Raw genomic sequence first — 14,057 nt, forward strand, 5'->3', positions numbered from 1 at the left:
TAGGAGGAGCAAGACTCTTACTCCTCCTGAAGACTTGCAATTGAGGAACAGGTTTGGTGCCCTCCAGGCTGAGGAGGAGCTGGGCATGGCTCCGAGGGAAGCAASTGGGCTGACAGACYCTGTGCCTTGCGGGAACGCCCAGGAGAAGCAGCAAGTGCYTGTTGTGGGTGACTCCCTGCAGCAGGGGAYGGAGGCACCTATCTGCCGACCTGATCTCCTGCTGAGAGARGTCTGTTGCYTGCCRGGGGCCTGAATACGAGATGTCATGGAAAGGCTGCCAAGGCTTGTCCACGCGTGGGACTATTACCCTCTGCTGCTCTTCCGTGTGYGCACTAATGATACCAAGGGCCAACTGGAAGCCATCAAACAGTTTCAGAGCTCTGGGGATAGTGGTCAAGGATCTGGGAGCCCAGGTCATGTTCTCCTCATTCCTGCCATTGAGGGGGAAGGATGGGAGGATGAGTAGACGGATTTTCCGAGTTAATAACTGGCTGCACCACTGGTGTTGGCAACGGGGTTTTGGTTTCTACGACCATGGGACCCTGTTTGAAGATTGACAACTGATGGGGAGAGATGGGATCCACCTCTCTAAGCAGGGCACATGTGTGAGTTATAGGGGCAAGGTAGTCAGCAAAACACAGCTCAAGTCAGGATGGCTTCAGCGGGTGCATGCAGTCAGGGAAGTGCACATSGGACATGGCTATGGAGGATGTTCTTTCACCCCTCCAGGGAAACCTGCATGCTCGATTACCTCTCTGAAATGCCTGTACACCAATGCATGCAGCAYGGGGAATRAACAGGAAGAATTTGAGATCTGTGTGCCGTCGCAGGGCCATGAGCTCATTGCAGTTACAGAGATATRGCAGGATAGCTCACATGACTAGAATGCTGTGATGGGTGGCTACAYGCTTTTCAGGAAAGACAGGCCAGGAAGGCAAGGTGGTGGAGTTSCTCTTTATATGAGGGAGCAACTGGAATATATCAAGCTCTGCCTAGGGGTGGRTGAAGTGTGAATCAAGAGTTTATGGGTAAGGATTAAAGGGCAGGTTAACAAGGKGGACACAGTTGTGGGTGTTTACTACAGGCCACCTGATCAGGAAGAGGAAGTYGATGAGGCCTTCTACAAACAGCTGGAAGTAGCCTCACAATCACAGGMCCTGGTTTTCATGGGGGACTTCAAACACCCTAATACCTGCTGGAAAGACAGCACAGCTAGGCACAAACCATCCAGGAAATTCAGGCAGAGCACTGATGATAACTTTTTAACACAGGTGGTGGAGGAGCCAACAAGGAGAGGCATGCTGCTGGACTCTGTACTAACAAAGAAGGACTGGTTGGAGACGTGAAGGTTGGGGGCAGCCTTGGCAGCAGTGACCATGAGACAGTGGAGTTGAGGGTACTGCAAAGATGAAGCAGGGCAATAAGTAGAATCAAAACCCAGGGCAATAAGTAGAATCAAAACCCTGGATTTCAGGAGAGCAAACTTTGTCCTCTTTGGGAAACTACTTGGAGGAACCCCATGCCCTACAGGTCCGGAACCCCTGGAAGGAAGGGGGGTCTAAGAGAGCTAGTTAATACTCAAGTATCACTTCCTCCAAGATCAAGATCAGTGCAACCCTATGAGGAAGAAGTCCAGCAAAGGGGGCAGGAGACCTGCATGGATGAGCAAGGAGCACCTGGTAAAATTCAAACAGAAAARGGAAGCACATAGAATGTGGAAAAAGGGACAGAAGGCCAGTGGTATCCTGGGGTGCATTAGGAGGAGTGTTGCCATCAGGTCAAAGGAGGTGATCCTGCTRCTCTCCTCAGCCCTAGTGAGGCCACATCTAGAGTACTGTGCCCAGTTCTGGGCTCCCCAGTACAAGAGACACATGAAGCTACTGGAGAGAGTCCAGCATAGGGTACGAAAATGATAAGAGCACTGGAGCACTTCTCCTATGGAGAAAGGCTGTGACAACTGCGCCTCTCTAGCCTGGGGAAGAGAAGACGGAGAGGGGATCTTATCAATGTCTACAAATACCTTAAGGGAGGGTGTCAAGACAATGGGGCYGGACTCTTTTCAGTGGGGTCAAATGACAGGACAAGAGGCAACAGGCACAAACTGAAACACAGGAAGTTCCGTCTGAACATGAGGAAAAACTTCTTTGCTCTGAGACTGCCAGAGCACTGGAACAGGGTTCCCAAAGAGGTTGTAGAGTCTCCTTCTCTGGAGATATTCAAAACCTGCCTGGATGTGATCCTGTGCAACGTGCTCTAGGTGAGCCCGCTTGAGCAGGGAGGTTGGACTAGATGATCGCTAGAGAGCCCTTCCAACCTCAACCATTCTGTGATTCTGTGAAGACAGTGATCAGAAAACACTCCTTGTCTTTCTCACATGCATCCACTCTTGTAAGAGGGGTCAGTAAATGAAATTCAGGTCCTGAGGAACACATGCTCTTGCCCTATTCGCAAGCTTCTGCTAATCTTGTTCCTGAAGTACCCATTTGAACAACTAGTTAGAACATTAATGATGTTCATCTGCTAAAGGTTTAGTATTTTACGATTCAGACCATGATACAGAAAATCTAAGAAATCTTGATGATATTTCAAACCACTCTTTTTCTACTCTTCCTCCCACCAGTGGTTAGACAGTACTAAGAACCAACAGTAACAGAGTAAGCAAAATTAACATAAACACTATTCTGCAAATTCTACAATCAATTCTATTCTACAGCCACCTAAGTCCTTTTGTGCTGACAATAATAATTATGTTAAGAAGTATCATGCATTTGATATGCACAAAAGCAACAAATAAGACTACCAATATTTGTAACTTAATCTAGGATTTGAAACAAACCTTTTAGTCTTTCCAGTAGCGTAATTACTAGACTTAAGTGCTTTATAACAAATTAATCTTCTAACAAAAAATTGCTATAGTATCCTAAACATTGCTTAGAGGCTTTTTGGATTTTTACTCAAATATCTTTAAGAAAAACTGACTAAATAGTTAATCATTGTGAATTTACAGTAAATCAGAATGGGTGTGTATTGGGTACATTATTTTTCTTGTAAGACATGTCAAACAGGCAATCATTTTTAAAAACCCAATGGTCTAACCCTATTTATTAACCATAAAGAGAAACATTTCCTATGGGCAATGAACTACCACAATCTAGTTTCCTATATTTGTATCCTTTGTCCTTGAAGCTGCAGCTCATTCATCCTAATCTCTTCATGTCTATGATGATACCCCCACCAGAAAAGAGAAAAATGCAACATGACAACTTGCTCATGCACTAGCTCATGACAAGTGGCCAAGCTGGCTGCTGCCAATCAGAATGTGTAAAAACTAAGTTTTGTCTCCTTTCTCATTGTCTGAGAAGGAAATTCCACTAGTTTATCTCCTCTGAAAAAAACTCTATCACCTATGAGACTTCATCCTCCTTTTGAGTTTGATTGAAGCTCTCCCATGGGTTCCAAAAGTCACTTAGGAGACCAAAGCTTTGGTTCTTCACAACATCAAGCAAGCTGATTAACTCAAATACAMGAAAGTAATATTTGGGTTCAATATGAATTTCAGTTTAACTGAGAAAACATTTTACAACTTAACAAAAAGACTGAAAATACCGTAAAATATTCTTACCTATTTTCTTATTTCGTTCTTCACCCCGACTGTGTGCAATAATTGGAGAATATATGAAGGGGCTTTTGGTTGACATATTCTGACCAAGTAAACTTTTCATTTTGTGAGGTCGGAGGCTGGTGGGGAGATTCAAAAGCTTCACAGATCTGTTAAGTATAAATATTTTTAGATGATTATGTTAAAAATGATGCTGATAAACACTAAATGACACTCTGGTACTGATTAAAATACTGCAAATGGAAAATATGAAATAAACACCAGAGATAAAAAAAGAAAACAACAGAAATTCAAGGAAACTAAAGGAAAACTTTCAGAAAGGTATAAGAAAACAAATAACAAAGGAAAATTATAAAATAAACTTCTTTAAAAACCATCAAACACAAAACAAGTTAGATCAGTGATTTGAAACCCAGCTACTAGCTTCCAAGGTATGTGTGAATTAAGTGATGGATATTCGATAACTCTAACACAGAAAGTGACTGAATATTTAAATTAAGCCCAAACTAGAAGACAGACAAAATTACATTGGACAATGTAATATAGCTAAAAGTTATCCAAAGTGAATAAAGCAAATTTTAAAACATTTAAAATGCACAGACCTGCTTCTGGAAGAAACAAAATATCATAGCAACATGAGTGGTCTTGCTGAAAGACCAGAAAGCAAGACAAACAAAACAAGAAAAGGATGATTTATTAAACTACACCTTTATTWGACCAAAATCCCTACGCTACTGTGCAAGGAAACCATGAATCCTCCAATGCTGATGGGAAATTGGAGACTAAACAAACAAAAAGTAAGCACTGGACATTTAACCAGTGGATATTTAATAACAGCAGTAGCATTATAAGAGACGGAAATATTCCTCCTCAGGAAGAAGTCAGAAAAGGAAAAATAAAAGGCGAACAGAGGCACCACTCTATCACAGTATTATATCATTTTTGCTACCTTCTATTAAGCATAAAGTGTTCATATTTTTTATTAAAAAATGACAGCAAGAGACAAAAAACTTCCTTTTATAATCACTSAAGAATTAAGTCATCAACCTTTCCTAAGTTAGTTTTCAAGAAAAAAATATTTCTCATAGAATAAATGTACAATTTCTGCTAATTGCTAGAGACATCACCACACTGAGATAGACAAATCAGAGTGAAATACACTGCTCAAAAATCTTTCCAGAAGTAAACTTAAATTGATACTTAATTATATAGTGGCCTTGTACCAAGGCATTAAMTATTAGAGCTTCTAAAAACCTAAGAGACTTTTGAAAGCAGTTAAGAAATCAGGTACAAGAAACCTAGGAAACCACAATTTGTTCATGGACTAACCTCCTTCTTTCTGACTTTCCCAAATCCATCTACTACACTAAAAGTTATCTCACTGGATTTTTTGGATAATGCCATAATAAACCAAAGAAGTTATACATGTTACAGTACATGATTAAGTTTTCCTGTTTTATGAAGTTCTTCAAATACTACGACAACAGTACTGGGGCACTAAGAAAGAAACCCTTCTCAGTTATAAAGGTCTTAGAAACACAAATTAAGATAAAGTGCCTTTATTTTAAAATGCAGTTCTTTTACATGCTAAAGTAACTTTGCATCATTTACAGGATATAATTGAAGTCATTCACTTACCAAAGTTAAAGAGGTATACTTATTTTCAAAACAATAAATCATTAATGAGAAGATGAAAATAATTTAAGTCCTGGGAAATAACCAATGAATTCAGCACAATGATTAACAGCTATAAAAACCAAACAAATCAGTATTCCACTAATAAGAGGTATATACATATACAAGAGCAATTTATTTTTAAAATTACCCTAATCATTCAAGATAATGTGCCACTGTTGAAAAATAATGAAGCTGTAAGAGTAATAATACAAAAATACGTTATTTCAGTGATATAAAACACTTAATAAGAAGATTCTAGAGAACATTAGAAGTATTTTAGAACAAGAAGTAAATCATATCCATACATCATCTGCTGGCAATGCTTAGTGACAATGTGCTGTAGGAATAAAGAGAAACTGTGACAGATTCCTGAAAATACCAGGTCAAAATGAGTGCATTAACTCTTCTGATAGGATTTTGATACAAACTGGAATGCAATTTAAACCAAAACATGCAAGTGATACTCATTTGAGGAAGCTAATATTAAACTAGATAAACTGTTAAAAAACAGACATTTTATATATAGAAGTGCTTTGACTTACCCATCATTATTAAATAAGTGGTGTTTGAATTACTAAACTAACCTCCTTAATCTTAATGAATGCCTGTAGAGGGAATATTCTTCAGCTATTTTTAAAACTATTATTTTTTAATTCCTTTGAATGGAAAGCTTGCATAAAGTACATTTTCTACCTCTAGTCCTAGCCCTACTGAATTCAAATATGCAACAATTAGGAACTACAAAATAATTTCACAAGCTGCTGAGAAGACCAAAATTGAAAAACACTGTGTTAATTAAAAAAAAAAAAAAAACTTTAGTTAGAGAGGAAATATTTTTTTTAAAATGTACTATACCTAAATAAACAGATGAAAGAAAAACTAGAAGCAATTAAAGTAAATTTAAAATGGAAAGAAAAATGTGTAAGGACAACTAAAAAGTCATCAATGGTAAAAAGGAAGAAAAATCCTTCTTTTAAGTATGTTAGTAACCAAAGGAGTTTTAACATGGCTAACTTATTAAATGGTAATAGTGCATCCACTGATATAGAAAGAAAAGAAAWCAATAAATTCTTTTCTTATTTATTTAAGAAAACACTAATGACGATTTAACAGTATGCTATAATGAAATTTTCAAATCCAAAAAAACTCAAACTTTTGAAGCTTCCTCAAGTCTTTAAAGATTCATGAAGGAGCTTTCCAGATTGCACCACGGTATTTGAAATGACCAAAACAAAGAAAAGAAAAAAAAAAAAGGGGCAAAGTTCCAAAGGCTAAACATAATACAAACATAAATACAAAGCCTTTGCCAAAGTATCTTTTACTGCTTTTAACAGTTTCTCTAAGACATTTCACTATGACATCTGAATGTTGGACATAATATCTTGATTAAGAATTCTACATACAAAAACTGCAAAAACTGCACCACATATTAAATGGATTAAAAATTAATAAACCATATAATGCCAACAGCAAATAGAAGTCATTATCACCAGTGAATGTACATGATTCTAAAGTGATTTAGCAGGGACTGACTTGTACACTTAYGTTATTCAGCACTGACCAAAACCACATTTCTACACATTTACAATTTATGCCCCTTAAATTAGCATGATTTAGCTGAAAGAGCACTGCARCAAGAYTGTTGGCTGTACTCCAGCCAGCTGYGCAGCTCTACGCTACGCTAGGTCTGCTGGGCAGACAGAGCTGCAGGCTTTATATTTAGACGCAAGCAAATATTTTCYCAGACTATTGATTGTTATCACTATAGTTTTTATAGAATATGTGTGCATGCATGACTTCTATAGAAAAGAATTGGATCACAGTTTCCCCTATCTTTCAGATTTGAATTTGGTATCTCCCAATATTCAGATAGAGAACAAGACAGTTTTATGGAATACATCCAATACAATCCATTTCCTTCACAATTTAAAAGTTAAGCAAAAGGCTAAACCTGAGACTAATTCAGGATTTAACAGTTCACTGCTAAACACTGCTCTTTTAGCACAGGCTAAAGGTAGATTCATAAAGAAACTTTAATGAGGTGTTCCTACAACTACTTTGACTGCCAAAACAGTCAGATAGTGTACACAGTCAGATTAAGGAAGGTGGTTTTATTTTTATAGTCTATAATTCTTAGATTATTCYTAGAACTGCAAAAGGCAATAGGAGTTTCACAGCATCCTTGTTTTCAAAAGACATTATTTTGTATAAATAACTTACTCTTGGAAGCTATTGCTCTAACTTCTCTATAATCAATTAACTCAAGTATGAAAAAGGATTATATAAATTTCCTTAATTAACTTAGATTTTTGGAATACTAATTCTTTTTATTTAAAAAAAAATAGGATAAAATTTTCGCTAAGTTAAGATTTCTAAAAACCACTTCAAACAGACTTTTCAAGGAAAAAAAGAAAGCCTTCTATTTCAGAACATATTTCTCAGGGAAGGCATCTAACACACAGACACAGGTATCTGAACTTATCAYTTGACATCTTTCAGGTCAGTGGAAAACTAGTCAATTTAATCCAGACATTCTAAAGATTCAGTTCATCATTAAGCAGATATCTAAATTGGGTCAGAAAAAAACTGTGTCTACCTGTGTCTCTTGACTGAAAAGGAGACAGATGACGACCAGCTTAGCTGCATACAGAGACATTTAGTGAATCTATACCTCCCTCAAGGAAGGCTGAGAACAAATTAGTCAAATAATTCTCCCATTGTGATATAGCACCTTACACAAGGCTGCAGTATGGGTATAGCACGTAAGGGTACATCTAGATCAGCAGCTGGTGCAGCACAAAGGGAAGGACCAGGATTTGATTTGGTGCTGCCATTTATGGCTTTAGGACATGTCCACATCACACGTTTTCCAGCGATGAAGTTGATACCGGCTGCCACTCACTGCAGCCCCGAATGGCCAACACAAAGCAGCTTCCTGCGCAGCCATCCCAAATCGCCTTGTCGCTGCTAACCGAATCCTGCACACTGCTGGCAGACCTCCGAGAAGATGCATCTCCCCGCCTCGAGTACACTTTCCAAGTGGGATCGCTGAGGCGGTGAGCCAGCACAGCTTCTCCCACCAGAAGGCAAACCACTGTTTCCAGGACACCTCTGGTGTGTCCAATCACACTCAATCAAAWCTCAAGTAAAGGCTCAGGACAAAAGCACTCAGGAAAGAGCACTTCCCACATACTAAATCACTAAGGTGAACACACCTATGGTGTTAAATGTATTACAAATAGTCAGAGTCTTTCTTCAATAAATGTAACAAATAAAATGAAAGTTACAGAGTACACAGTAAAACTAACTGTATCATGGAATATGCTCACACAGTATAACAAACATTTATTTTCATTTTAGAGAGTGAAAGTAAGCTGAAGATAAAAAGTGTTTTTACTCTAGAGTTTAAATAGCTATTTGTGAAACTAGAACTCTTGCTTCATGAAGTGTTCAGCGACAACCCAAGTGAACCCAAATCTCTGAGGACTCTTTTCAACAACTTTTAGAATATTTTTTTCTGAAGGGCAATTACTTTTCCATCAAAAGTTCACTTTTGATACAGCTTTCCTTTCATTATTAATGTCCAATGACTGTTTTCTCTTTCTAATATTTCATACCGTGTTTTAATCTAAACTAGATACTGCTCATTGCATTGAYTGACTGATGCACCTTAGAATTAGTAAGCAATGGTACTTGGTTGCTACCAAAAAAGAAATAATTTAGATTTAGAAATGTGTATAAGGCCAGTGAAGGGGACAGCTTGAAAACATAGTATCTTAAAAGGAACAGCTACAAAAGGCATCAGTTCCAGTTCAGTTCCAAGCTCCGTGGAGAGAGACAGCATCCAACTTGCATCAGCTTTCAGCACGGTCACATATCAATCTCAAATCTCAGCTTCAATTACAAAACACCTTTCTYAGATTGTATCAGGAGCTCTTCAATTATCGTCAAATAAAAAAAAACTCTCTATCCTTCTGAAACAAAAAACTATGGAAAATATTTTCTATTCAAAGGTTCTTTTTTGGCCTAAGAACTTCTCAAACCAATTTGACATTTTGACATTTTTTCATGGTATTGTGAAGAATTTATGTGAACTGAGAAGACTATATCCTTTTAGCATTATTTAAAATTTGACAGGTACTACGGAAAAGTAAAAGACTGCATTTTGGAGTCTTACCTCACTATAGGTAATTTGGTGAATGGAACCGGAGGTAACTTCACACCATCTGGGAGAGTGATGAACTCCATTGTGCCAGGGCATTTTGATGTGTAACTTTCCAAGCTCTGTGTTACATCCTTCTTTTCTACAAAAAAAATGTGTTTGTTAAAAAAAAAATCAAATTTATAAGAAAAAAGGTTTAAAGTGAAGTCATAAACTAAAGATTTTTTTGTTTTTTACATTTACTCAAAATTACTCTAAAGTACTGCCAACATTTTAAATCAAATACTTGTGCATTAATACTTGCATATGTCCTTACAGGCTATGTTCCAGAGGCCTTAATGGGTGTAACAAAAAAAAATAAATTCTCCTAAGCAAGGCAGTTTTATTGACATTTTCTAATTTTTTAAGTTTCAATGTATACCTATTTTTTTAATTTTTTCATCATCAAGACGACAATTTCTACAATTTGGCTAGAAAATGCATAGTCCWAAACAAATGGCCATTAAAGCAAGTACTTTAAGGTTATAAAATAAGGTCATTGCTATGTGAACAAGCTCTGTTCTGAAATAATCACAAAGGCAAAAAAGAGAAATAAAAGATTTTTCATGTTACCTCAAGTTAAAACTACATCATTCCTGAAATAAATATATTATGCTCCTAAACTGCAACAACCAGTAACAGAATTTTGCTTTGGTTTAAAAATATAAGAATGCTCAAGCAAATATAGATTATTATACCTCCATTAAAATATCATAACTCAAATCAGTTTCATGTGGCAAGTTGTTTAGCAGATGTAGCAATCTTCAGGAAATGACCAACCTAAGACAGACTCATTCAGAAACTGGGTTTCCACTATCTCTCTAGCGAAAAATCTGACTTGAGTGTTAAAATTTCACTTTAATACAAATGGCAAAAGAAGTAGTTTGAAATTAGCACTGAAAGCTTCTTTTGGAATAGGACAGCATTTCCCTTCTAATACTGGAAGTAAAACATCATGCCTTCATGAACAAACTGAATAAAACTTTTCTGAAGATTCCCTCCCCCTCTCCTCAGCCCTGGTGAGGCCTCATCTCGAGTMCTGTGTCCAGTTCTGGACTCCCCAGGACAAGAGACACATGGAGCTACTGGAGAGAGTCCAGCATAGGGCTACAAAGATGATCAGAGGGCTGGAGCACCTGCCCTAGGAGGAACRGCTGCGAGAGCTGGGCCTCTTCAGCCTGGGGAAGAGAAGMCTSAGGSGGGATCTKATCAATGYGTACAAGTACYTGARGGGAGGGTRTCAAGGGGACAGGGACAAACTCTTTTCTGTTGTCCCTTGCGACAGGACAAGASGCAACAGGCARAAAYTGAAGCACAGGAAGTTCCCCCTGACTGTGAGGGGGAATTTCTTCCCTGTGAGAGTGACGGTGCACTGGAGCAGGTTGCCCAGAGAGGTTGTGGAGTCTCCTTCTCTGGAGATATTCAAAATCCACCTGAACATGATCCTGTCTACCATGCTGTAGGTGACCCTGCTGAACAGGGAGGTTGGACTAGATGATCTCCAGAGGTCCCTTCTGACCTTACCCATTCTGTGAYTCTATGATTCAAAGGAAAAAATAAAAACAGCATCAGGATGGAGGACTGAGTAATGAGATAACAGATAAGTAAGTGATTCCCTGTACTTTCAGGTAAAATTTCAGTTCARCTAGCTTCTGAAGGTCATCAAGGCTACGTTCTCTTTCTGTTAGATACTTTCTTTTTTCTGCTAAAGGTGTACTGGGCTAAATTACGAAGCGCATAGTCAGCAGATCAAGCAAAGTTACTAGGTCCTTCCATTCAGTACAGATCAGGCCACTCCCACTCTATACTGTCCAGTTTTGGGYTTTCTGGTTCAAGGCATGTGTGGAAAAACTGGAGAGAGACCAGGAAAGAGATGCCAGCATGGTTAGCAACCCAGAGTACACGGCCTACAAACAAAGCATTAGTCTTCTTTAGTCAGSAGAAAAAGGCAGTTATGGGGCAATCTAATCAGAATGCACAACTCAAGTGCAGCTACAAAGTTGATGCAGTCAAACTCTTCTTTGCAGTGCCAGGCAATCTAACAAGGAACAGCCACAGATTGCAGTTTAGGAGGTTCACGCTGGACATTAGGAAAGTATTTGTCACTAAGAGGCTGCCCAGAGAGGCTGTGGAGTCTCCACCTTTGTGGTTTTCGAGATGCTGTTAATAAAAGCATAGCTGATCTTATTGATGGTAACAGTTCTGCTTTAGCAGGAGGTTGGACTACCTTACCATCAGAGGTACTGTCAAACCAGTATTTCTACTATTTTATCTCCTTAGACCATTGTTGCTGCCTTCTGGCTATCAGCACCCTACCTTCTTCCAAGCTGCTACCACTTCCTTCTTTGYTCCTAGCAAAACTTATCACAGCAGCTTCTAGGAGAAGCTAGAAATACAACAGAGATTGTAAGAAAKATTCTCTCATCTTTATCTTTTCTCCCTAAAGGATAAGAAAGGACTGCATTTAGAGGGAATATTAAGTCTAAGAGAGCAAATATTATTAATCTACTGAATCTGGCAAGACATAAAACTATTCATTTCAACAGGATTAAACACCCGATGTGACCCAATGAGCTCGCAAACTTTTARTTATTCTGCAACATCTAAGAGCCATTTTTTTCCTGTATAAAACTACATAAAAAGCTAAGATATCATTGTGCAAAAAAGATGCAGTAATTTATGACAAACAACATGAATACTACTGAACWGTTCATGTCCAACATGAATTATCAGAATCTGCCAAACTAAGAACTTTCAAAACTTAAAACAGTTGACTATCCATTAGCAATAATGCAGCACCAAAGAAATACTCTTAGATTTGCTTGTTATATCATTAATTTACCACAGCTTTTGTACCAATTCCATAGCTCAATAGCRCTGAACTTGTGTCACAGTACACGGTATCTGCACACTTTTTTTTAGCTTTTCCGAGTCCAGCAACTTAACAGTCAAGTTGACTTAGGCCACCAAAATCCATGTAGAGAGCCTCTGATCTCTAACCACCTAGGTGATTCAGGCTATATCCCAAAGYGACAACTGTGTACACAATGCCCACCACCCACTATTTTTAAAAGTTAGTTTTTAGGCAATAGACAAAAGTCTGTGCATGCACATAAAGGACTATTAATATTTAACATCTGTTTTAATACCTCTGTAATTTCAGTGGCACTATGACAACAGAAATGTCAGATGATAAAGTCTCAAAACAGATGTTCAGGTTGGATAGGTATGCAGTCTCAGCTATCAGACAGAATTAATTAGGTATAGACTTTTTTTTTACACTTCTTAAAATTTTTAAAATGTAATAGTAAGTCTACTTGCTGACTTCTGACACCATTAGAACATTTTCTGCATATTTATTCCTCAAATTTAGACATGTACATACTAGTAAGGCATTTAACCAGCTTGYCTTTTCCAAATGCACACCTTAATAGAAATATATTACTAGTTTCGTTCTTGAACAAAATCTACTATAGATCTCAAAATCTATACTAGCAGATTGAATGTYGGGACGCAGTCCACAGGTCTACATCATTTTATCATTTATTACCTCTCTTATTTCTCATCCATTCACAGATTAAGGTGATAAAACCTGCCTAAATGGATTTTCCACCTTTCTTCCAAGTCTACTGTTTCTCAAGACCTATAATGAGAGCTGACTATCATAACTAGAAAGAGCACTTCCAGTAATGAAAAAGCATTAGCCCAAGGGACCTTAGATTTATCAAAATATGCATGGGAGAAATACTGTGGTTTCTCTTTTAAGTTTAAGCTATTCATGGCTCAGGTAGCCCGCATGCCTCTTTCTGCAAGARAACACTTCCAGTAGCTGCTGCTGCAAGCCAGCTCATCCCTACCACCTCACTCAGGACAGCACTTTCAAGGCTCAGGATATTTTTTTCATCCAAGGATTTTTAGTGGCTGGGGAGAATGAGGCAGGGGCATCCATCCTCTTTTTCTTACAAGAAACTATTTGTTTCTGTGTTAACTCCTGTCAAACCAGACAAGACAATACTGTATTTGAAATGCTACTGATAACACTCCATACACATACTTCATTCTGCCTACGCCATGACCRAGTTTCCCCAAACTCAACTTTTTAAGATTCAGACTGTACGACTCCTCTGATGAAACAGCAATGCATTATCGCAGTATAACGGAGGCTGCAGGTATCACATACGTATCTTCTGGTACACAAGGCACATGATATTTTTGCTGCATACGTCCATCCAGGTTAGTCTGTAAGCTTCTAAAGCCAGAAGTGCATACCCTCTTTCAGCAAGTAAACTTTAATTGCCTATRCTGGGAAATTAATGCCACCAAACTAACAAATTGCCTTGCTTCTGTCTAAGTTTCACTGAACTCCCTCTTGAGCCACTCACCACATTTTAACTGGATGTATGAAATTCCAGGTTCCAGGAATTACATTACTAGACATACACAGACACTCAGACCACTAGAGCAATGCCTGGAGCTGCAGTGGTTCAAGATTGAGTATTTTCATAAGAATTCAAGACTACAGCATTCAGGATGTTATTTTGCTATTTTATACCAGCAAGG

The 14,057-nt window shown here is 38.2% G+C and overlaps 1 protein-coding gene across 4 annotated transcripts in view; it reads right to left on the minus strand.

Moving 5' to 3' along the window:
• The window catches only part of TRAPPC9 (trafficking protein particle complex subunit 9), a 458,914-nt gene that overhangs the window by 396,874 nt on the left and 47,983 nt on the right, over window positions 1-14,057 (minus strand). For all 4 annotated transcript variants that reach the window (XM_085321706.1, XM_085321778.1, XM_085321550.1 and 1 more), the window contains 2 exons: window positions 9,474-9,600; window positions 3,623-3,768 (listed from right to left, as the gene is read on the minus strand). In XM_085321706.1, coding sequence (XP_085177832.1) covers window positions 3,623-3,768; window positions 9,474-9,600 — 273 coding nt within the window. The remainder of the gene's footprint in view (window positions 1-3,622; window positions 3,769-9,473; window positions 9,601-14,057) is intronic.

Source organism: Rhea americana, unplaced genomic scaffold, assembly GCF_003343005.1.
Source record: "Rhea americana isolate MKP2758 unplaced genomic scaffold, rheAme1 scaffold_0, whole genome shotgun sequence".
Taxonomy (NCBI): domain Eukaryota; kingdom Metazoa; phylum Chordata; class Aves; order Rheiformes; family Rheidae; genus Rhea; species Rhea americana.